This window comes from Hypanus sabinus, chromosome 19 (genome assembly GCF_030144855.1).
Source record: "Hypanus sabinus isolate sHypSab1 chromosome 19, sHypSab1.hap1, whole genome shotgun sequence".
Classification (NCBI taxonomy): domain Eukaryota; kingdom Metazoa; phylum Chordata; class Chondrichthyes; order Myliobatiformes; family Dasyatidae; genus Hypanus; species Hypanus sabinus.
The window spans coordinates 76301435-76327325 of NC_082724.1; the positions used below are offsets into that span (position 1 = coordinate 76301435).

Here is a 25891-nt window from a genome sequence, read left to right on the forward strand (position 1 = left end):
TTCATCTGCTTGCAAAATCCATCTCTGGGTATTGTTGTGTTAGCAGAGATTCTTTGGAATACCTGTACAATTTCATTATCAGTCTACATAAAATACACAAAGTTTTCAGTATGCATCTCCTTCATTCCTGCCACGTAATGACGACAGCTCCTGTAGACGTGCAGTGGTACAGCAAACTTGTCAGGTCTGATGAAATCTGCATGCAAAGCAACACTCAGTGACCACTTTATTAGGTACCTCCTGTACCTAATAAATGGCTACTGGGTGTGTATCTGTGCTCTTCTGCTGCTGTAGTCTATCCACTTCAAGGTTCAATGTGTTGTGCATTCGGAGATGTTCTTCTGCACACTTCTGTTGTAACACGTGGTTATTTGAGTTACTGTCACCTTTCTGTCAGTCTGAAGCAGTCTGGCCATTCCCCTCTGACCTCTCTCATTAACAAATCATTTTTGCCACAGACCTGCCACTTACAGGGTGATTTTCTGTTTTTTACATTATTTGCTGTAAAATGTAGAGGTTGTTGTGCGTGAAGATCCCAGGAGATCAATGGTACTCAAACCGCTCCAACAATCATTCTACAGTCAAAGTCACATTTAATCCTCATTCTGATGTTTGGTCTGAACTAACAACTGAACCTCTTGACAATGCTCGTATGCTTTTATGTATTGAATTGCTGCTACGTGATTGGCTGATTAGATATTTGCATTAATGAGCTGGTGTACCTAATAAAGTGGCCATAGAAGGTACTAGCTCTTAAATAGCTAATGGCATTTGCTAAGTAGGGGTACAGGTCCACCCAAGCTGAGGAACACCAAACATATCTACAGCCCAAACAAACAAACAAGCCAAGTTTGTCCATGCTCTTCTGAAAGCTGATACATAGCCATCCAGGGTACCTCCTGGACTACCTCTTCTACACCCTCTCCAAAGCCTCTGTGTCCTTCATAGAGTGCAGCAACCAAAACTGCAAACAATATTCCGGATATGGTTAAGCAGAGTTTTATCCTGCTGCGTGGAAATTCCCAAATCAAATACTCAATGCATCAATAATAAAGGCAAGCATGTCATATGTCTTCTTTACTATCCTACCTGCTTGTGCTGTCACTTCCAGGGAATTGTCACTTATATCCTAAGATCCCTTTGGTGATCAAAGTCCCTTAGGATCCTACTATTTACTCTCTCGCATTTGATTGTCAACTGCAATTGCTCACACTTTTCTGGATTAAAGTTTATCTGCCATTTTTCTGCCCAAATTTCTAAATGGTCCAAGTCCTGTTGTATCCTTTGACAGCTTTCCTTGTTCTCCACAGGTCCACCAATTTTCAAGTCATCAACAAATTTACTAATTGGGCCAGCTACATGTTCATAAAATTCAATAGTTCAACAGCCCATTTAAAATTGGAGAATGTACACAGTGTACAACCTGAAATTCTTGATCTTTGCAGACATCCATGAAAACTGAAGAGTGCCCCAAAGATTGAGAAACAGTAGAAATAGTAAAACCCTAAAGCTTTACTACTCCCCTGCTCACAAGCAGCAGCAATGCAATGACCCTCCCCATCCCCACATTTTTCATCAAAAAAGCATCAGCTTTCTCCACCCACCAAGCAAATCCCACAAGAAAAACCATGATCTGCAGTACATCAAAAACGACGCATTCACCTGACATAGCACAGGCCCTCTCTCCCTAATGAAGATCAGAGAGGTGTCACTCAGCAAGAGGAGAGACATAAACAAAACAACCTCCTCACTAGTCAAGACAACACAGCCGTGTCTACACTTTCTGAGTAGATTGAGGTGTGCAAGGCTCCCCAGCCCCACTCTGACAACCTTCTACAGGAGCACCATTGAGAGTGTCCTGTCTGGCCTTGTTATACGGGGCCTATCAGAGGCGTCAGCAGAGCTCTACAAAGAAGAGGTGTTTCTCGCAGGTCGCAGCGACTATTGAAAAAGTGAGCTTCGTGGGCACTTGTCCATTGTATGGGGTCTGCCAGCGGCTTTAACAGAGCTCTATGAACTAAATAAAAGTACAGAAGGGATAAGCGGAGCGGCGATTGTTGTGAGTAGCCGAGAGACGAGAGTAGAAGCGACAGGCTTTGGCTCAAAGGAGGCTTAGAAGAGGCGCGACTCTGTTAAGGTTTTTTTTAAAATCTTTTTTCCTTCTCTTACTGAAACATGTGGTGTGTACCTTGTGCCGGATGTTAGAGAACTGGGAGACCCAGAGTCTCCCGGGGAACTACATCTACGTAAAGTGCATCCGGCTGCAGCTCCTTGAAGACCGTGTTCGGCATCCGGAGCAGCAACTGGGTGACCTTCAGCCTGTACGGGACAGTGAGGGGATAATTGAGCAAAGTTACAGGGAAATAGTCACCCTGAATTTGCAGGAGGCGAGTAGCTGGGTGACCGTCAGGGGAAATGGAGATAGGCAGTTAGAGCAGAGCACCCTGCGGCCATTCCCCTCAAAAACAAGTATACTGCTTTGGATACTTTTGTGGGGGAATGCCCTCCTGAGAGAATGCCATGGCGACCGGGTTACAGGCACTGAGCATGGGCCTGTGGTGCAGAAGGGAAAAAAGGGAGTGGTAGTGATAGGGGACTCGATAGGAACAGACAGGAGAACCTGTGGACATGAACAGGACACCTGGATGGTATATTGCCTCCCAGGTGCCAGGGTCAGGGATGTCTCAGATCATGCCCACAACATCTTGGAGAGGGAGGAGGGAGCAGCCAGATATTTTAGTACAAATTGGTACCAATGACATAGGAAGGAAAAGCAATGAGATCCAGAAAAGAGAATTTAGAGAACTACGTAGGAAGCTGAGAAGCAGGACATCCCGGGTAGTAATTTCTGAATTGCTGCTTGTGCCGCGCACCAGTGAGGGTGGAAACAGGATAATTTGACAGATAAATGTGTGGTTGAGAAACTAGTGCAGGGTCAGGGCTTCAGGTTCATCGATCATTAGGATCTCTTCTGGGGGTGTATGACCTGTTCAAAGGTGACGGTTGCACCTAAATCAAAGGGGACCAGTATTCTCACGAGCAGGATTGGTAGAGCTGTTGGAGAGGGTTTCAACTAATTTGGCAGGGGGTGGGAACCGGAGTGAAGGGACTTAGGATAGGACAGAAGGTAAAAAACAAAGATAGCGTGCAGTCAGACTGTCAGGAAGGGCAGGCAGGTGATGGGACTTCGTTGCAGTCAACAGGCTGAGTACCAAATCACTAGGGATGCAGAATCAGAAAGGACAGCAAATACGGTCCTCAAGGGGTTGTACGTAGTTTAAGAATGCACGTAGTTTAAGAAATAAGATGATGATCTCATTGTACTATTACACCAAGTCACCATCACTGAATCGTGACTGAAGGATGATTGTAGTTGGGAGCTGAATGTCCAAGGTTACACTTTGTATGAGAGGGATAGGAAGGTAGGCAGAGGGGGTGGTGTGGCTCTACTGGTAAAGAATGGCATCAAATCAGTAGAAAGATGTGACATAGAATCAGAAGATTTTGAATCCTTTGTGCGTTGAGTTAAGAAACTGCAAGTGTAAAAGGACATTGATGGCAATTATATACAGGCCTCCCAACAGTGGCTGGGAGGTGGAGCACAAGTTACAATAGGAAATAGAAAAGACGTGTCAAAAGGGCAATGTTACAATAGTCATGGGAGATTTTACCATGCAGGTTGATCGGGAAAATCATTTTGCTAATAGATCTCAAGAGAGTGAATTTGTTGAATGACTAAGAGATGGCTTTTTAGAGCAGTTTGTCATTGAGCCTGCTAGGGGATCAGCTAGACCGGATTGGTTGTTATGAAATGAACCGAAAGTGATTAGGGAGCTTAAGGTAAAAGAACCCTTAGTGATCACAATATGATCAAGTTCAACTTGAAATTTGACAGGGAGAAAGTAAAGTCTGGTGTAGCAGTATTACAGTGGAGTAAGGGAAATTACAGTGGTATGAGAGAGGAGTTGGCCAAAGTAAATTGGAAGGAGCTGCTGGCAGGGATGTCAGCAGAGCAGCAATGGCGTGCATTTCTGGGAAAGATGAGGAAGGTGCAGGACATGAGTATTCCAAAAATGAAGAAATACTTAAATGGTAAAGTAGTGCAACCATGGCTGACAAGGGAAGTCAAAGCAAATGTAAAAGCAAAAGGAAGGGCATACAAAGCAAAAATTAGTGGGAAGATAGAGGATTAGGAAGTTTAAAAACCTTAGAGAGCAACTAAAAAAATCATTAGAAGGGAAAAGATGAAATATAAAAGCAAGCTAGCAAATAATATCAAAGTGGATAGTAAAGGTTTTTTTAAGTATGTTAAAAATAAAGAGAAATATGAGTGGATGTAGGACCACTAGTTGAACTAAACAAGTATTTTGCATCAGTCTTCACTGTGGAAGACACTAGCAGTGTGCCTGATGTTGTGGTGAGTGAGGGAAGAGAAGTGGGTACAGTTACTATTACAAAAGAGAAAAGCTACAAGACTTAAATATACATGTCACCCAGACCAGATGACTTACATGCTAGGCTTCTGAAAGAGGTAGTGTTAGAGATTGTGAGGGCATTAGAAATGATCTTTCAAAAATCATTGGATTCTGGCATGGTGCCAGAGGACTGGAAAATTGCAAATGTCACTTCACTGTTTAAGAAAGGAGGAAGGCAGCAGAAAGGAAATTATAGACCAGTTAGCCTGACCTCAGTGGTTGGGAAGATGTTAGAGTCAATCGTTAAGGACGAGGTGATGGAGTACTTGGTGACACAGGAGAAGATTGTACTAAGTCTGCATGGTTTCCTTCAGGGAAAATCCTGCCTGATGAACCTGTTGGAATTATTTGAGGAGATTACAAGTAGGATAGATAAAGGGGATGCAGTGGGTGTTTTATATTTGGTTTTTCAGAAGGGCTTTGACAAGGTGCCACACATGTGGCTGCTTAACAAGTTAAGAGCCCATGGTATTATAGGAAAGTTACTAACATGGTTAGAACATTAGCTAATTGGTAAGAGACAGTGAGTGGGAACACAAGGATCCTTTTCTGGTTGGCTGCCAGTGACTAATAGTGTTCCTTTTCCTTTTTCAATCTTTTTATTAATATCAACATATTGAAAATAGCAAATATTAATATGCAATTATTGGGATTATATTGTTAATAGTTAACATAAATTAATATACATTCAATTCATACAAGGGAATTAAGCCTCCTAAAATCATACAAAATACAAATATGGTGTACACAAAGCAAAAAAAATGGAATTACAAATAAGAAAAAAGAAAAAAAAAATATATATACCCCCAAAAAAACTAATCTATCCAAAACTAACCAATAACTTAAAAGAAAGAGAAGAAAAAGAAAAAGAAGCATGGGCTGTTTGTAATATCTAAAAAAGAGAAAAAGAACCATAAGTGTCACCAACTCCGATCCTCTCTACGTGTATAAAACAAGAAAAAAATAGGTTTGGAAAAGGTCAAATTGCATCATGTGAAAGTGTTGAATAAATGGCCTCCAAATCTTTTCAAATTTAATAGAAGGATCATACATAATGCTTCTAATTTTTTCTAAGTTTGAACATAGGATAGTTTGAGAGAACCAATGAAATGTGGTCGAAGGATTGATCTCTTTCCGATTCAACAAAATAGATCTTTTAGCCATTAATGTAAGAAATGCAAACATCCAACAAGCTGAAGGAATTAAATGAATTGACTCTATCATTGGTAAACCAAAAATTGCAGTAATAGGGTGAGGCTGTAAATCAGTACTCAAAACTGTGAAATAATATCGAAGGTATCTTTTCAGTAATTTTTCAAAGATGAATATGACCAAAACATATGAGTTACAAAGGCTATCTCACAGTGACATTTATCACATATAGGATTTATATGGGAATAATAACGAGCTAATTTATCCTTGGACATATGGGCCCTGTGCACAACTTTAAACTGTATCAACAAATGTTTGGAACATACAAAGGATGAGTTAACTAATTGAAGAATTTTTTTCCCATTTTTCAATAGGTAAAGTAAGCTTAAGTTTCCTATCCCAATCATTCTTGATTTTATTAGATACATCTGGATGTATTTTCATAATTATATTGTAAACAGTTGCTATTACACCTTTCTGAAAAGGATTTAAATCTAAAATCTTTTCCAAAATACCCACAGAATCCAGATTCGGGAAGGTAGGAAGCACAGTATTTAAAATGTTTCTAATCTGTAAATATCAAAAGAAATGGGATCTAGGCAAATTATATTTATTAGATAATTGTTCAAAAGACATGAAACAATTATCCAGAAATAAATCAGAAAATTGTAATATACCTTTAGTTTTCCAAGCTAAATAGGTTTGGTCCATAATAGAGGGATGAAAAAAGAAATTAGATATTGTAGCGATGTGCTACACACAGCGCTGAAATAACGACACGCAGTCCGTAAGTCGTTTCGAGACTAGTTTATTCAAACTTCGCGGCGCTGACATTTAATCCCTAGCGCCCGCCCTCTCTGGGCGGAAATGATGTCAGAGGTGCATTACCAAAGTCTCCCCCCCACGCGCTGGCTATTTGTGAGCCGGTTTGCCTGCGCCACATAACCACCCCCCTCCAGAACCGGCAATACACCCCCCAATGTCCACAGTCTGGATCAGCCTCTGTTTGGGAGGTCTGCCTCTGCGCCGCGGTGCCTGAATCTCGACCGGCTGCGCCAAGTCCACATGGGCTGGTTTGAGTCGGTCCACCGTGAAAACCTCCTCTTTCCCCCCAATGTCCAGAACATATGAGGACCTGTTGTTGATCACCTTGAGCGGCCCCTCGTACGGCCGCTGTAGCGGTGCCCGGTGACTGCCCCTTCGTACAAACACAAACTTACAGTTCTGCAGGTGTTTGGGTACATGGGTCGGGGTCCATCTGTGCTGTGAAGTTGGTACGGGGGCCAGGTTGCCGAGCCTTTCACGTAGTCTGTCCAGGACTGCTGCAGGTTCTTCCTTTTGCCCCCTTGGGGCTGGTATGAACTCACCTGGGATGACCAGGGGTGCGCCGTACACCAACTCGGCTGACGAGGTGTGCAGATTCTCTTTGGGCGCTGTGTGAATTCCAAGCAGGACCCAGGGAAGCTCGTCCACCCAGTTAGGTCCTCTCAGGCAGGCCATGAGAGCCGACTTCAAGTGACGGTGGAAACGCTCCACTAGTCTGTTCGACTGTGGGTGGTAGGCAGTATTGTGGTGTAGCTGCGTTCCCAACAGGCTGGCCACAGCTGACCACAGGCTGGAGGTGAACTGGGCGCCTCTGTCGGAGGTAATGTGGGCCGGTACCCCGAAGCATGCTACCCAGGTTGCAATCAGTGCTCGGGCACCAGAATCGGCAGATGTGTCGGTGAGTGGGACTGCCTCTGGCCACCTCGTGAACCGGTCTACCATAGTTAGGAGGTACCGCGCTCCTCGGGACACTGGTAGGGGGCCCACGATATCCACATGAATGTGGTCGAACCTCCGGTGGGTGGGTTCGAACTGCTGTGGCGGGGCTTTAGTGTGCCGCTGCACCTTGGCTGTTTGGCACTCCGCGCACGTTCTGGCCCATTCACTGACCTGCTTGCGAAGTCCGTGCCACGCAAACTTGCTGGAGACCAGCCGGACGGTTGTCCTGATAGATGTGTATGGAGTCCAAACCGTGTATGGAGTCGATAACTCGCTGCCTCCAGGCTGCCGGGACGATGGGGCGAGGTTGGCCGGTAGCCACGTCGCACAGGAGGGTCCTCTCACCTGGGCCTAAGAGAAAGTCCTGCAGCTGCAAACCCGAGACTGCGGTCCTGTAGCTGGGCATCTTGTCGTCTGCCTGCTGCGCCTCCGCCAGTGCTGCATAGTCCACCCCCAGGGACAGGGCCTGGACAGCTGGTCTGGAGAGTGTGTCCGCCACGACGTTGTCCTTTCCCGAGACATGCTGGATGTCCGTCGTGTACTCGGAGATGTAGGACAGATGTCGCTGCTGGCGAGCCGACCAGGGATCGGACACCTTCATTAACGCGAAGGTCAACGGTTTGTGGTCCGTGAACGCGGCGAACAGCCTGCCTTCTAAGAAGTACCTGAAATACAGGATTGCCAGATACAGTGCCAACAGCTCCCGGTAGAAAGCACGGTACTTAAGTTCAGGTGGTCGTAGGTGCTTGCTGAAGAACGCCAGGGGTCGCCAGCGCCCCTCGATGAGCTGCTCCAACATCCCACCGACTGCTGTGTCGGATGCGTCCACTGTGAGTGCGGTCGGAACGTCCATTCTGGGGTGCATCAGCATCGTGGCATCTGCCAAGGCTTCCTTGGCTTTAACGAAAGCGGCCACGGCCTCCTCGTCCCAAGTAATGTCCTTGCCTTTACCCAACATCAGGGTGTACAAAGGGCGCATGATACAGGCTGCCGAGGGGAGGAAACGGTGGTAGAAGTTCACCATATCAACGAACTCCTGCAGGCCTTTGACCGTGTTGGGCCGGGCAAAGTGGCGGATCGCGTCTACCTTGGCGGGCAGAGGTGTTGCCCCGTCTTTGGTAATCCTGTGGCCCAGGAAGTCGATGGTATCGAGACCAAACTGGCATTTGGCCGGGTTGATCGCGAGGCCAAAATCACTCAGGCGGGAGTAGAGCTGGCGGAGGTGGGACAGATGCTCCTGACGACAACTGCTGGCTATAAGGATGTCATCCAAATAGATGAACGCAAAGTCCAGGTCGCGTCCCATTGCATCCATTAGCAGCTGGAACGTCTGTGCAGCATTACTCATGCCGAACGGCATTCGGAGGAACCCGAACAGGCCGAACGGGGTGATGAGTGCTGTTTTGGGGATGTCTTCAGGGTGCACCAGGGTTTGATGGTATCCCCGGACGAGGTTACTTTGGAAAAGGTTCTTGCCCCGTGCAGGTTTGCTGCAAAGCCCTGTATGTGCAGCACGGGGTGGTGGTCTGGAGTTGTAGCCTCATTCAGTCTGCGATAGACGCCGCATGGGCTCCAACCCCTGGCTGCTTTGTGCAGGGGGGAGGCCCATGGGCTGTCGGACCTCCATACGATCCCCAATTCCTCCATCCTCTTGAACTCCTCCTTCGCCAGGCGGAGCTTTTCCGGGGGGAGCCTTCATGCGCGGGCGTGGAGGGGTGTTCCCTGGGTCGGAATGTGGTGCTGTACTCCATGTCTGGGCATGGCCATCGTGAACTGTGGTGCCAGAATCGATGGAAAGTCCACCAGGGTTCTGGTGAATTTGTTGTCCGACAGCGTGATGAAGTCCAGGTGTGGGGCCGGCAACTTGGCTTCACCCAGGGAGAACGTCTGGAAAGTCTCAGCATGTACCAGTCTTTTCCCTTGCAAGTCGACCAGCAGGCTGTGAGCTTGCATGGTCCGCCCCCCAGGAGTGGTTGGGCCACGGCGGTCAGTGTGAAGTCCCACGTAGAAAATCTTGGCATGTACCAGTCTTTTCCCTTGCAAGTCGACCAGCAGGCTGTGAGCTCGCAAGAAGTCTGTCCCCAGGAGCGGTTGGGCCATGGTGGCCAGTGTGAAATCCCACGTCAACTGGCTGGTGCCGAACTGCAGCTACACTGTGCAGGTGCCATAGGTCCATATCGTGCTGCCATTTGTGGCCCTCAGCATGGGTCCTGGCTTCCTGTTGCAGGTGTCGTACCTCGTTGGGGGCAAGACGCTGATTTCCGCTCCGGTGTCGACCAAGAAGCAGCATCCCGACTGTTTGTCCCAGACGTACAAGAGGCTGTCCTGGTGGCCAGCCGCCATAGTCATTAGTGGCAGCTGGCCCTGGCCCTGGCCCTTGCAGGGCGGGCGACAACGGCGGGCTTTTGTGCCCCACCGCTGGTGGTAGAAACACCACTGTTCACTGGCCTCCTCACTCCTGCCTCTGTGTTGTGTGTGCCCCCCTGCCAGGCCTGGTCTGGTCTGCTGTTGGGCACGTGGCCTGGTAATCTGACCGACGGACGCCACGCTCTCCCTCTTGGCTTTTCACAGCATGTCTGCCCGGGCCGCCACCTTCCGGGGGTCGCTGAAATCTGAGTCGGCCAGCAGCAGATGTATGTCCTCGGGCAGTTGCTCTAGGAACGCTTGCTCGAACATGAGGCAGGGCTTGTGTCCGTCAGACAGGGACAGCATCTCGTTCATCAATGCTGACGGCAGTCTGTCTCCCAAACCGTCCAGGTGAAGCAGGCGGGCACCCCGCTCATGCCGTGAGAGGGCAAAGGTCTCAATGAGCAGCGCTTTGAATGCTTCATATTTGCCTTCTTCTGTGGTTGTGAAATCCACAACCTGGGTGGCCGTCTCCTGGTCAAGGGCGCTCACCACGTGGTAGTAACGCGTGGAATCAGAGGATATCTGCCAAATCTGGAACCGGGCTTCTGTTTGGCTAAACCACACGCGTGGTCGCAGCATCCAGAAAGTCGGCAGTTTTAACGAAACTGCGTGAACAGATGAAGAGTCGGTCATCTTTGGTCCAAATCCCGTTTGGACCGTCGGGGTCACCAATGTAGCAATGTACTGCACACAGCGCTGAAATAATGACACGCAGTCGGTAAGTTGTTTTGAGACTAATTTATTCAAACTTCGCGGTGCTGGCATTTAATCCCTAGCGCCTGCCCTCTCCGGGCGGAAATAATGTCAGAGGTGCATTACCAAAGTTTCCCCCCGCATGCTGGCTATTTGTGAGCCGGTTCGCCTGCGCAGAAAGTGGGTTGCCACAATATAGTAGGAATTGCTAGAATAAATTGATTCAAGCCAAAAAATTTCCGGAATTGAAACTATATTCATAAAGGGTATTTAACTATCGGATTATCCTTTTGTTTGTACAATTTAGAAAGAACAAAGGGAAGCGAAATCCCTAAAATAGAACCCAATGAAAACCCTTGTACAGATCCGATGTCCAAATTTACCTAGTGAGGACTTGAAGTTATAATCAAGTCCCATAACCAAAATTTCATATTTCGGATATTAATTGCCCAATAATAAAATCTAAGATTCGGCAAAGTCAGTCCACCCTCCTTTTTAGGCTTCTGTAAGTATCTTTTACCTAACCTAGGATTTGTATTCTGCCATATATATGAGGAAATTTTAGAATCAACTTTATCAAAAAAAGAATTCGGAATAAAAATTGGTACATTTTGGTACAAAAGCATCGATCCGACCTATCAGTGACAAAGACAATGGTGACCATTTGGTAAACAAATGTTTAATCTGATTGATTAAAGGTAAGAAATTAGCCTTAAATAAATCCTTATTTTTTTTTTGTAATTTTAACCCCAAAATATACAAAGTGATTGGTAACCAATCTAAATGGTAAACTTCCATAAATTGAAACCTGCATATTTAGGGGAAACAGTTCGCTCTTATTAAGGTTCAGTTTGTAACCAGAAATATTACTAAACTGAGCCAACAGGGATATAACTGTGGGAATGGATTTGTCAGGATTAGAAATGTATAATAACAAGTTGTCTGCATATAATGATAACTTATGTATCCCATTCCCACGGGTAATACCAAGAATATTAGGTGATTTTTGAATAGCAATTGCTAAAGGTTCCAGGGCAATATCAAATAGTAATGGACCAAGAGGACAACCTTGCCTAGTACCCCAAAATAGGCAAAAAAGGGAGATATTTGTTTATTAGTAAGATTATTAGAAATTATTAGTATTATTAGCTACTGGGGTATGATATATCAATTTAATCCAAGATATAAATAACGGACTAAAATTAAATTACTTAAGCATGCTAAATGAATATGACCATTCTACTCTATCAAATGCTTTCTTAGCATCTAATGCAATGACACATTCTGGAGTACTACATGAAAGAGTATGAACAATATTCATTAATCTCCTGATATTAAAAGATAATTAATGGTTTTTGATAAATCCAGTTTGGTCCACAGAGATAATCTGAGGTAACACCTTCTCTAACCTAGTCGCCAACATCTTGGAAGAAATCTTACATTCTACGTTCAACAGGGATATCGGTCTAAAGGATACACAATCAGTAGGATCTTTGTCCTTTTTTAAAATTAAAGAAATAGCTCTATAAAATGATTGTGGTAATTTACCTAATCTAATTGCTTCTTCAAAAACTCTACATAACCAAGGAGAAAGAGTAGAAGAAAAAAACTTTTAAAATTCTGTTGTATACTCGTCTGGACCTGTTGCTTTTCCAGAATTCATTGAAGAAATTACACTTCTTATTTCTGCATCTGTAATAGGAGTTTCTAATGTTAGACGTTCTTCAGGTGATAGTTTCGGAAAATTCAATTTCCCTAAAAAATCATACATGGTATTGGGATCATGAGGAAATTCAGAGTGGTACATAGAGGTATAAAATTCTTGCAAAGCTTTGTTTATCTCATCATGATTAGCTGTCAAATCATCATCACATTTATGAATCTTGATAATTTGACGTTTAACCAAGGCAGTTTTCCATCAGTTGGCTAATAATTTGTCTGATTTATCACTATGAATATAAAACTCACTTCTGGTTTTCATTAATCGATTTTCAGTCGAAGATGTAAGTAATAAGCTGTGTTCCATTTAAAGCTCAACTCTTTGTTTACAAAGCTCCTTACTAGGAGCGATAGAATATTTCTTATCAATTTCTTTGATCTCATCAATCAATAGGAGAGTTTCATTCTTAATACGTTTCCTCAAACCAACAGAATAGGAGATAATCTGTCCACTTATATATGCTTTAGATGTGTCCCAAAGTGTCCCGCTGGAAATTTCTTCTGTCGTATTAGTTGAAAAGAAGAAATCAATCTGTTCCTTCACAAATTTAACAAAGTCCGAATCTTGAAGCAGAGTAGAATCAAATCACCATTGTCTAATACTAGGAGCTGTATCCATTAATTTGATAGAAAGTTTCATTGGAGCATGATCAGAAATGGCAATAATGTCAAAGTTACAATCAGTCACAGATGAAATAAAATGAAAGTCAATAATAAAGTAATCAATTCTCGAGTAAGCATGATAAACATGTGAAAAGAATGAAAATTTTTTGTCCTTAGGGTGTAGAAATCTCCAAATATCTCAGAGTCAGTCTAAAAATACTTATTAGGTAAACTCAGAGCAGATATGGATCTATCCAGCAAGGGATTTAAACAATTGAAATCACCACCCATTATCAACATATATTCATTTAGATTAGGGAGAGAAGTAAATAAAGACTTTAAAAATTTGGGGTAGTCCATGTTTGGAGCATAAACATTAACTATAGCAAACTTTTTGTTAAAAAGTAACCCAGTAATTATCAAAAATCTACCATTCAGATCTGAAATAATATCATGCTGAACAAATGTAATTGAGAAGTCTATAAAAATTGAAACTCCTTTTGCTTTGGCATGCAAGTTTGAATGATACTGTTACCCTTCCAAAACCTAGAAAATCGTTGATTATCCTCTTTCCTCACATGAGTTTCTTGTGCAAAGATAATATGAGCATTCAGTCTTTGGAATACTTTGAAAATCTTTTTCTGTTTAATTGGATGGTTTAAACCATTTGTATTCAAAGAGACAAAATTAATAATCTGAGCCATATTTCCTAGGATCAACCCTTTGGTATATAAAGAGTTAACCATACTGTGAACTCATGAACCCGGAAGAGGAACAAAAATTCCGGGAGGAATCGGATGTGATGACACTGCAGACATTTTGGTAGTTCTAATTCAGCCCAAATAGAAAAACTAAAGAAAACTAATAGAAAAGAAACCCCCCCCCCCCCATCCTCCACCCACAAAGATCCCAGACTAGGCCAAAAAGAGGCCAGGAAAAGGAATAATACTAAATCTATCCCCATGTCTCCAGAAGGCAACTCCAAAAAAATATGTTTTAAATAAGAACCACCCAAAATCCAAAAGAATTATTAAACACTATACTAAAACAGTCATTATAATGTAGTTTCTAAAAAGAGAGGAAAGAGTAGGCACAATACATATTATAAGTCAGGTAAAAACAAAAGCAATTAAAAATAAGATTATAAAAAAAGGCATTATGGGAAGATGGATGCAAACAAAATGGCAAGATGAAAGAACAAAGGGTGTTTTGAGAAAAGGAAAACAAACCACCGTCTTAATTAAATGAAAGATGAAAAAAAAACAGGATATTCATCCAGAACAAAAAAAATTCACCGTCAAATCATTAATAACAATGTCAAAAAAATTGAATAGTTAAAATTAGTAAATTAAAAAAAGGTAAATACATCAGCAAAGAGAAACTTTAATTGAAATATAAAATGAGCCTACACTAGTAATCAAAAACGAAAATCCTAAACTTAAAAAAATCAAACTTCCCAAGATGATTATAGGTTTTATAAAAATAGGAAAGAACAGAGCCAATACTGCAAAAACCATACATTAACTAGAGCCGAGTGTCTGAAACAGTTGGATAGTGCTCATCCAAGAAACTTTGAGCTTCACTTGTAGAGAGGAAGATACAACATGGTCCTTCTGAAGGCAAAATTCTTAGGTGCACAGGATACAATAACGCTGGTTTGAGATTCTTTTCATAACATTCTGACATCAAAGGTTTAAAAGCGAGCCACGCCTTCATCACTTCTGGACTATAATCCTCCACGAGACGGAAATGATCATCTTGAAAATTAATCATACCTTGCCAACGAGAAATATGGATAAGATGTTCTTTAACAAGAACATAATGAAATCGGACAATTACTGCTCGCAGTTTAGCTGAGGAAACCGGTTTCCTGTGAGTGGAGTGGTGGGCATGGTCGAGTAATGGAGGGTTGTCAGGGAATTCAGTGGGGAACACATCCTTTAAAAGTTGAGAGAAGAATTTTGAAGAGTCCCCCATTCTCGATATCCTTGGGGAGACCAATTATACGTAAGTTCTGTCTCCTGGATCGATTTTCAAGATCGATAATCTTGGATTTAAAAGTCTCCAGCTGTTTAACCGTTGAGGGTAATTTTTGTTCCAGATTCTCAATTTTCAAATCCCTCTTCCAAGCATTGTCTTGCAGACCTACAATTCTGGTTTGATGCTGTTTAACTTCGAGACCAAGCGATTCCAAAGAATCCTGAAATGACTTTAAGTCTTCTTTAATACTTTGATGTTGTTATTCAAATTTTACATTTAAGAGATCCAACATCATGTCATAAGTTAATTCAGTATGCTTACATTCAGCTTTTCTCTTCTTTCCGTTGCTGTCGGAATCTTTCCCATTTTTAGGTTCTCGCCCTTTAGATCTTAAACCTATTTCTGTGCTCATATCTTCAAAATTCACGGTACAAACTCGAAGGTAATTCAAAAGAAATAATAAAAGTCTTCTAGTGTAGGTAAGAATAGATTAAATAAGGGTGATCATGGGTTAAAAAAGGTAAAGGTAATGGAGCGAATCCAAAGCTCACTCCATGAGAACCTCGTTGATGATGATTCCATGGAGAACCTCGACGAGTAGTGTTCCACAGGGGTCAACATTGGGACCACTTCTCTTTATGCTGTATATAACTGTCTTAGAGGATGGAATAGATTACACTTTTGCCAAGTTTTCAGATGATATGATTGGTTGAGGGGCAGATAGTGTTGAGGAAACAGGTAGGATACAAAAGGACTTAGACAGATCAGGAGAATGGGCAGGAAAGTGGCAAATGGAATACAATGTTGGAAAATGCATGGTCATGCACTTTGATAGTAGAAATAAATGTGCAAATTATTTTCTAAACGGGGAGAAAATCCAGGAATCTAAAAAGCAGAGCGACTTGAGAGTCTTTTTGCAGAACACCCTAAAGGTTAACTTGCCGGTTGAGTTGGTGGTGAGGAAGGCAAATGCATTCATTTCACGAGGTCTGGAATATAAGAGCAAGGATGTGGTGTTGAGGCTTTATAAGGCGCTGGTGAGGTTTCACCTTGGGTATTGTGAACAGTTTTGGGCCCCTCATCTTAGAAATGATGTGCTGGCATTGGAGAGGGTCCAGAGGAGGTTCACAAGGATGATTCCAGGAATGAAAGGGTTATCATACGAGGAACATTTGATGGCCCTGAGTCTGTAATTGCTGGAATTCAGAAGGTTGAGGAGGATCTTGTTGAAACCTTTCGAATGTTGAAGGGCCTAGACAGGGTAGATGTGGAAAGGATGTTTCCCAAGGTGGGAGAGTCTAGGACAAGAGAGCACAGCCTCAGGATAAAAGGGACGCCCTTTCAAAACAGAGTTGTGGGAGAAACTTCTTTAGGCAGAGGGTGGTGAATTTGTGGAATTTGTTGCCACATGCAGCTGCGGAGGCCATGTCGTTGGGTATACTTAAAGCAGAGATTGATAGGTTCTTTATTGGACATGGCATCAAAGGTTACAGGAAGAAGGCCGGGAACTGGGGTTGAGGAGGAGAAAAAAGGAATCAGCCATGATTGAATGGCGGAGTGGACTGGATGGGCCAGATGGCCTGTTCTTCTCCTATGTTTTATGGTCTTATCTTTGTGTGGTTTGAAAGCCATAAGACACTACAGAGGATTGTAAAATCCACCAAGAGGGTCATTGGAGTCTCCCTCCCACCTCCACCCCCATTGAGACATTTACCAACAGTGTAGGAAGCAAACAAAGGGCTGGAAGCATTGTGGAGGATCCCTTCCATCCATCCCATAATCTCTGATCCACTACCATCAGGAAGGAGGTACAGGAGCATCAGGACTTGGACTGCTGGACTGGGTAACAGTTTCTTCCCTCAAGCCATGAGACTAATGAATTCCTTGTCACCACCAAGGTCTCGTCACCAGGACAGCGAACTGTTTCCCGTACTGCTTACCTGTGCTGTGCTTTACTATGTGCATGTTCAATTATATTTTAACTTATTTATAATAAATATTCTGGTTCACGTGCTGTGTATGATATATATTGTATGGGTGAACCGTGGTCCAGAGGAACATAGTTTCGTTTTGTTCTATATATGTGTGGCTAGATGACAGTAAACTTGAACTTCAAATACTCCTGCCTATTGTCTGCTCTGACAAAATAGTTTCAGATCCAATTTACTAACTCAGCTTGGATCTCATAAGATTTAATTTTCTGCACCAGTTTCCCATGTGGGGCCTTGTCAATTGTTTTACTAAAGTCCATGTAGACAACATCCACTATCCTATCTTTATCAATCAGCTTTGCCATTATCTCAAGGTCCCTCATGGTTGGCTCATCCAGAAGATGAGAGTGCATGGGATCCATGGTCACTTGGCTTCAGAATTAACTTGCCTATAGAAGGCAGAAGATAGTGGTCAAAAGTCTATTCATGTGGCGTTCTATGGAGAGATTTCAAAAGAGGAAGAGAATTTAAAATTGAGAGCATTGTTTAACTATATGTGCAGAGACCAGCAGGATTCTGTGGCACAGCAAGTAGAATTGGTGTGTCAGAGCACCTGTGACCCTGGCTCATCCTGACTTCTTCTGTCAGCATAGATGGAGATTGCATGCTCTCGCTGGGTTTCCTCTGCATCCTGCAGTTTCCTCCTGTGCCCATTGAGCAGGTTGGTGGGTTAGTTGGCCACTGTAAATTGCCCTAGAGTGGTAGAATCTGGAAAGAGTTGATGAGAATGCGGGGAAAATTTAAAAATGGGGTTTAGTGTAGGTTTAATATTAAGTGTAGAACAGAATGGTATCATAGTGGTTAGTGTTACACTTTACAGTGCTAGCTGTAAGTTCAGGTTTGATTCCTATCACTGTCTGAAAGGCATTCACCCCATGTCTGTATGGATTCCCTCTGGGTGCTCTGGTTTCCTCCCACATTCCAAAGACAAACAGTTAGGGTTAATAAATTGTGGGTCTGCTATGATAGCACTGCGATACTTGCGGCACCCAACACAATCCTCGTTGATTTCATTTGGCACAAATGACACATCTCACTCTATGCTTTAATGTATGTATGACAAATAAAGCTCATCATTAACTGATTTCCATGATGTATCCCCTCATAAATCTGTGACTAACAACAGGAGAGATATTTGAACAAGAATTATTTTCAGAATTGACATAAACATTAGAGTTCATGACTCATACCATTTACTTTCATATGTGAGTGGATAGTCAAGTGCATGAACTCCTTGATGGGCATTAGTGTCTGGGCTGTGATCAGGTACAGGTTGACAACTTGGTTACAATCTCATTCAGTTATAAATGTGCATAAGCATATTTATTATACAGTGCCTATAAAAAGTATTCACCCCCTTTGGAAGTTTTCATGTTTTATTGTTTTACAACATTGAATCACAGTGGATTTAATTTGGCTGTTTTGATACTGATGAACAGAAAAAGATTTCTTCATGTTAAAGCAAAAATAGATCTCTACAAAGTGATCTAAATTAACTTCAAATATAAAATAATTGATTGGATAAGTATTCAACCCCCTCAAGCCAGTATTTAGTAGATGCCCCTTCGGCAGCAATTACAGCCTCGAGTCTGTGTGGATAGGTCTCTATCAGCTTTGCACATCTGGACACTGCAATTTTCCCCATTGTTCTTTACAAAACTGCTCAGGCTCTGTCAGATTGCATTGGGATTGTGCGTGAACAGCCCTTTTCAAGTCCAGCCACAAATGCTCAATTGGATTGAGATCTGGACTCTGACTTGGCCACTCCAGGATATTAATTTTGTTGTTTTTCAGCCGTTCCTGTGTAGCATTGGCTTTATGCTTGCTGTTATTGTCTTGCTGGAAAACAAATCTTCTCCCAAGTCACAGTTCTCTAGCAGACTGCATCAGGTTTCCCTCTAAGATTTCTCTGAATATTGCTGCATTCATTTTACCCTCTACTTTCACAAGCCTTCCAGGATCTGCTGCAGTAAGGCATTCCCACAGAATGATGCAGCTACCACCATGCTTCATAGTAGAGATGGTGTGTTTTTGATTATGTGTGGTGTTTGGTTTATGCCAAACATAGCATTTAGTGTGATGGCCAAAAAACTTCATTTTGATGTCATCAGACCATAGAACCTTCTTCCAGCTGACTTCAGAGTCTCCCACATGCCTTCTGGAAAACTCTAGCTGAGATTTCATCTGAGTTTCTTCAACAGAGACTTTCTCTTTGCCACCCTCCCATAAAGCTGTGACTGGTGAAGCACCCGGGCGACAGTTGTTATATGCACAGTCTCTCTCATCTCAGTCACTGAAGCTCCAGAGTTGTCAGAGGTCTCTTGGTGGCCTCCCTCACTGGCCCCCTTCTTGTACAGTCACTCAGTTTTTAAGGATAGCCTGCTCTAGGCAGATTTACAGCTGTGCTATATTCTTTCCTTTTCTTGATGATCGGCTTAAACTATTCTCCAAAGGATATACAGTCATTAGAAAATTTTGTTGTATCCATTTCCTGACTTGTGCTTTTCAATAATCTTTTTGTGGAGTTGCTTGGAGTGTTCTTTTGTCTTCATGGTGTGGTTTTTGCCAGGATATTGAATCACCAGCAGTTGGACCTTCCAGATACAGGTGTATTTTTTACTACAATCAATCAATCACCTTGACTGCACGCAGGTCTCCAAAAACAGATCTCTGTTTAACTAATTATGCAACCTCTAAAACCAATTGGATGCACCAGTGATGTTTTGGTGTGTCATATTAAAGTGGGGGAATACTTATGCAATCAAGTATTTTGTGTTTTATATTTGTAATTAATTTAGATCGCTTTGTATAAAATTGTTTTCACTTTGATACCAAAGAGTCTTTTTCTGTTGATCAGTGTCAACAAAGCCAAATCAAATCTGCAGTGATTCAATGTTGTAATACAATAAAACATAAAAACTTCCAACAGAGTGAATACTTTTTATAGGCACTGTAGTTGCTAGGAACTGGATCTGAGATGCAGGAAGTTGAAGAGTGCAGAAATTGTGTAAAAATAATTGTATTCCAAAGGAGTTAGCAACCTGTCTGTTTATCCCTGCCTTCAAACTGCTCCAAACTAAACAGAATGTAGTTTCCTCTCTCAGGAAACAAACGAGTTTGCAGATGTTAGAATTTGAAACAACAACCTGCTGGACAAACTTAGTGGGTCAAGCAAATTCTGTGGGAGAAAAGGAACTGTTGATGTTTCAGGTAAAATCCCAGCCTTAGGACTGCGAGTCGGGAGGTGAGATGGATAGTATAAAGAGGAAAAGGGGAGTAGTGAGAAAGGAGTTTGAGACAATCAGTCGCCATCTTGTCTCTCTACTTTCAGAAGGCAATGAAAGAGTTTGGAAAATCTCAGTATAGTTCCTACTGAATGGAAACCCATATTCCCAAACTGTGTTTACTTTAACATTATTTTCTAAACAAAAGTGCAAAATCTTTGCGATGCCGTGAGGTGTAGAAAGAGGTACATTTCTGGGAAAACACTGATGAGTCTTGATCAGCCAGTCCTGAATAATCTATTAATTATTTGAGCCCATGCCAGTAGCTCAGTCAAATAACAACAGGTTAGTAACAACATGGTCCTGAAGGGACATGATGAAATGTATTATATTAGTCAGCCATAAACCTTCACATTATTGAATACTCATGAGTCAATACTAACGGTAGACTTCTTAGGAACAGCTGACTGAATGCTAATGAGTTTCTGTGCTGATAACTTTAAAATGATCTTACTAAGTTCATGAACAGAAATGGAGGTAGAATGAATGCTACTGCATTTCAAATTGAAATAAAGGACACTCCTAATGACTCAATTGTAACTTACAGAAAGTTAACACTGATTTCAAGCAACAAACAATCTGGTGGGGGTGCTGAACGTTGAGCAGCGTCTGTGGGTGGAAGGAATTGTTGGTGTTTTGGATTAAAACCCTGCAATAAGACTGCCAACATAGATTTCAAGTCTTGTCGATCCCATAATGTCAAGATTTTCTGTTTTTGTGACACATTGATTCAAAATCTCAGTGATGGAGGAAATTCTTATTAATTAAGGCAAAATTCTTTGAGGAATAGTTATGACGAAGATCACTGGATGGAAAAAGATAGGATTACCATCACTAAAACAAGGGGAAAATCAGATACAGGAGACTATAGTTTCCTGAACAGTATTTAAAACAAGCACCGTTTCTTGCAGAGGTATTGATGAGACACCAACCTGTACCTTTTAGGTGGCTTTAATTTACATTTAATTCAAATTTACATGTAAGCCAACACTTACTTTTTTATTTACATAATGGGTCTTTGTTTGAAGCATCAACTAGTCATTTTACTCCATAGATGCTGCCTGATCTGCAGAGATTCTCCACTAATTTGTGTGTGTGTTGCTTAAATTTACATTCCTTGTTTTGTGTTTTTTTTATATACTTATGCTGTTCTGATTTATAGAGGTTTATAATAATCACATCCTTCTAACATTATCTCAGTCTAAATAACACTATATTGTTTTCTTTAGGTTTTAAATCCAAAGAAAAGAGGGAAAAAGAAGAAGTATGTCAACTCTGGGACGGTGAGTACATCATTGTCTAAGAAAGGACGGGCTGGCATTGCGGAAGGACCAGAGGAGGCTCACAAGAAAGATTCCAGGAATGAAAGGATTTACTTTTGAGAAGTGTTAGATGGCTTTGGGCCTGTTTCACTGGAGTTTAGAAGGATAAGGGGGATCTCAATGAAACCGATTGAATATTGAAAGGCCTATAGAGTGGATGTGGAGAGGAGAGTCTAGGGTCAGAAGGCACAACTTTATAGTAGAGGGACCTCCATTTAGAACAGGGATGAAGAGTAATTTCTTTAGCCAGAGGGTGGTTAACCTGTGAAATGTATTCCCACAGACAGCTGCAGAGGCCAGGTCATTAGGTATATTTAAAGTGAAGGTTGATAGGTCCTTGATTAGACAAGGATAAGACAGGAGAATGGGTTTGAGAGGGAATATAAATCAGCCATTATGGAATAGTGGAAGGACTTGATGGACCAAATGGCCTAATTTTGCTCCAGTGTCTTTTGGTCTTATGAGAGAACAGGTATCAGGTGGTGATATCACCGGCTCCGATGTATAATGGTCTTTTGGTCAATATTTAGACTGCTAGAGCAGAGTGATAGAAAGAGGATACAGCACCAAATTGACATGCCTTAAAACATGAACACTTGTGGATTGATATTATGTAAACTAGCCAATCAGAGGACATTAATAAATGTCAAAATAGGGTAATCCTCCATGCTTTGCTTGACTTCAGTGTAACATTTAGAATGGCCAAGATCAAACTGAATTGCATCTCCTCTATTTTCTAGCTCAGACAGCCACTGTTCCATCCTTATGCATACCCAAAGTATCTTCATAAATGCTTCTCCTTCCATTACCCATCTAGTGCATTTTGGGGACCCAATGATCTGTCCTTAGTAAATTTTTCATGCATATTTTGCAACATTATCCACAGATGTGGCATGTGCAATTCAATCCTGAATGATCATCTGGTACTAACAAAACTGAAGCAATCAGGTTTGACCCCCACCCACCTGCCATACAACTCCACAAGATCTCAGATCTACACTGCCATTCATTCGGCTCTTTGCTGTCTACACTTCTTGCTGTCTTGATAAAGCATAATCAAAGTTCCCAACGACCCTAGACATTCTCTCTTCTTCCCAACACACCCTCCCACCACCCCATTGGAAGCCTGAAGGCTCCCACCAGATTTAGGGATGGCTTCTATCTCACTATTGTAAGACCATTTCCAAATGTAGTAAAATGGACTCTCGACCTCACAATCTACCTCATTGTGACCTTCCATCCGACTGTCATCCTGTATTGCACTTTTTCAGTACTGTACCTCTTTATTCTGCACTCTGATATCATTTTACCTTGCACTACCTCAGTATACCATTGCAGTGAATAGATCTCGGTGTGCAAGACATGCTTTTCACTCTACTTCAGTACATATGACGATGAGAAACTGATTTAATTTCTACATTGGTGCCATTTCACTACGCTGTCATGTAATACCCCCTTATTATCCAGACGACTATCAACTTGCCTTCTCGAATGAACTCAATAGCTGAGCTGTCACAGCCTTCCAGATATTCCAATGCTCAGTCTCCCAAAATTTGCGAAGATCATCTCTCCAAGTCACATTAAATTTGAAATTGAATTCATTGTATTGAATAGTTTCACACCTGTCCATTGTTGTATGCTCATCTTGGCTGAGAACCACCAGAATGAAAGGATGTAAAGAGCAGAGCCAGCAGAAGGACTTGAACAAGGACAGGGGCATGTATGGTGTATAAACACTAGCTCATATGGCCCATATCTTTGAATCTTGTGAATCTATGCAAACACAATTTGATGAATTGATGTTAAGGTTTTATGCTGGGAAGACATTGCAACATCTGCATAGAATCGAATCAGACAAATCCACTTCAGCAGGAATATGACATTCAGAAATCAATGAATGGCAAATGACAACTGAGTTTATGAGATTTCATTTCTCAGTAAATCACAGGGACTCAAGAACATTTTGCCTATGTTTTGTATACTTATGAAAAGCTGAATTATACCTCTCTTCCCAAAAATAACTTTGGGTATTTAAAATATGAAAACAGATCTTTATAAAATGAAATGCAACAGAGCAGATTAACAACTGACAGGGAATTTCCAAACAAACCCATTAGTCATCTAGGCACCTTCTTATAATCAATAGTAATTTTCAGCTTGTGTTACTCTCTCCAAACTGCTTTGTACTCTTCCGCTGTGAACATAAATCATTATCCTCAGCAAAGGTGACAGCTGGAGAAAGCAATGGGTGGAAATGGGGTTTGCAGAAACCTTTTTAGAGGACAACACACACAAAATGCTGGAAGAACTTAGCAGGTCGAGCAGCATCTATGAAAATTAATGAATAGTCAACGTTTCAGGCCAAGACCCTTCTTCAGTACTGGAAAGGAAGGGGGAAGAAGCCAGAATAAAAAGAATGGAGGACCAGAAAGAGGACAAGATAGAGGATAATAGATGAAGCCTGCTGTAGCTTCACCTTTCACCTTCTAGCTTATAAAGCCAGAGAGGTAAAGGACCAGAGCAGAAAGAATCTGATAGGAGAGGAACGTGGACTATGACAGACGGGCACCAAGGCAAGTGACAAGAAGAGTTGAGAAACCAGAGTGAGGAATAGCAGAAGAGGAAAAGGGGAAGGGAAAAGAAAAATTACCTGAAAAAGATGTAGGTTTATAAACTAAATCTTGTGTGGTCGAGTCAAACTGAGTGGTGTCCATTAGCTTGAGAGTTGTAAGCTGTGTCTCATTGGTGGTGGTGATATTACCTGACATATCCCAGCCTGTCAGAATGTTGCCCAGGGCTTATTATGCACAGTTCTACATTTATCTCAAATGGTCAATTTTACCACCAGTCAGACAACCAATATGTAAATCAGAATGGCTTCTGGGCATAAAAAGTGCAGAAAAAGACATTGAAAGGATTGCTGCAGTTGAGATATTTGGGAATCTTTCATCTTTCCACTCCATATCACTTCCCAAATGATGCAAAAGCCATTTGTGGTAAAAGCTAGAAACTGCTTGATACATACGGTAATAGATTTAACACATTCAGAAAGCACTGAGCAAAATGATTAGTGCTCATAAGTAAACGTTTCAGAAACCTCATTATCCAAAGCAGTGTCAAGCTCAAACAGTAGTAATTTTATGTATTGCACTGTACTGCTGCAGAAAAAAACTAATTTCATAATATATGTGAGTGATGATAAACCTGATTCTGAAATAGGTCCCTATTGTGAATTGAGAGAGGAAAGAGAGGACAGAGAGGGGAGGGAGTGGGAAGCACCAGAGGAACAATCCATATCAGAATCAGAATCAGACTTTAATCGCCAAGTACCTGTACACATACAAGGAATTTACTTCCGGCAGATGTTATCTCTCTGCTCATAACAGATGATAAATATAAATGATCAATAAATCAATTGTTTGGAATCAAATGACCTTGCCTAGTGTCTCAGGGGTGGGTATGTCTACATGCCACCATCCCCACCCCATCCCTTTCACTCCTCTGCCACCTGTCCCACACAACTCCACCCTTGCCACTCCCAACATCCTTTACTTCTACCAGATTTACAAACTCACTCCCTGCTCCACCTTGACAAATACTTTTCCACTTTCTAAACAAGTTGTAACCTTGCTCAGTTCAGTAATTTTGCAGTGTGTTGTACCTCATATGATGTTTCTCTTAGTGCAGAACATAAGTCTTAGGAGATTGAGTTTGCTGTTAAGTGAGTATATGAAAATTTGTGAAATTTCCACCTTGCCTATTTGTGTTTTCTAGGATGTGAAAATCATCACAATTTCATGAACAATCCATTAAAATTTGCTAAAATTTTCATAGCTTCCTCTAACATTCACTCTGTGTTACAGTCAAAGGTGCTCATGCTGATTCACTCTCTTTATTGTCACCAGGTGACCCTTCTCTCCTTCAAAGTGGAATCTGATTACACATTTGTGGATTATATTAAAGGCGGGTATGGATCAAGCACATTTTACTATTTTGTTTGTTAAAGTCTGTGGTTTAAATGTAGGTTACTACTACAGTCACCTAAACTACTGAACATCCTTGTTACTGGCTTTCTTCTAGTACCCAGCTAAATTTCACCGTGGCAATAGACTTCACTGCATCTAATGGTAAGTTTGTACAGGGAATTAATCCCTAAGTGTAATGGTGTGATACTTGTGCCATATTGTGCTTGTTGAGACTGGTATTCCAAAGGGTTACCTTTTGAAGACATAAGGCTGGGTAATCTGTTTCTACTATCCCTAACCAGCCACAACTGCTATGGGATCCTAATCCCTAACTCATTCCAATGGGAATTCTCAATCTGGAGGTTAGGAAGAAAAGGGCAAGGTAAACTATTTCTGTTTACTAATTTTAATGATTTCCTGAATACTTGTATATGTCTATGATAATTTTCTTAAGATAATTTAAAGCCAAGAAAACATTGAACAATAATAAAAGTATGAAAGTGAATGTAAAGGTGTCTACTGCCTGTAAGGTGC

At 41.9% G+C, this 25891-nt stretch overlaps 1 protein-coding gene across 2 annotated transcripts in view; it reads left to right on the plus strand.

Moving 5' to 3' along the window:
- The window catches only part of LOC132378073 (copine-9-like), a 643860-nt gene that overhangs the window by 543070 nt on the left and 74899 nt on the right, over positions 1-25891 (plus strand). For both annotated transcript variants that reach the window (XM_059944788.1, XM_059944789.1), the window contains 3 exons: positions 21300-21353; positions 25298-25359; positions 25473-25519. In XM_059944788.1, the coding sequence (XP_059800771.1) occupies positions 21300-21353; positions 25298-25359; positions 25473-25519 (163 nt within the window). The remainder of the gene's footprint in view (positions 1-21299; positions 21354-25297; positions 25360-25472; positions 25520-25891) is intronic.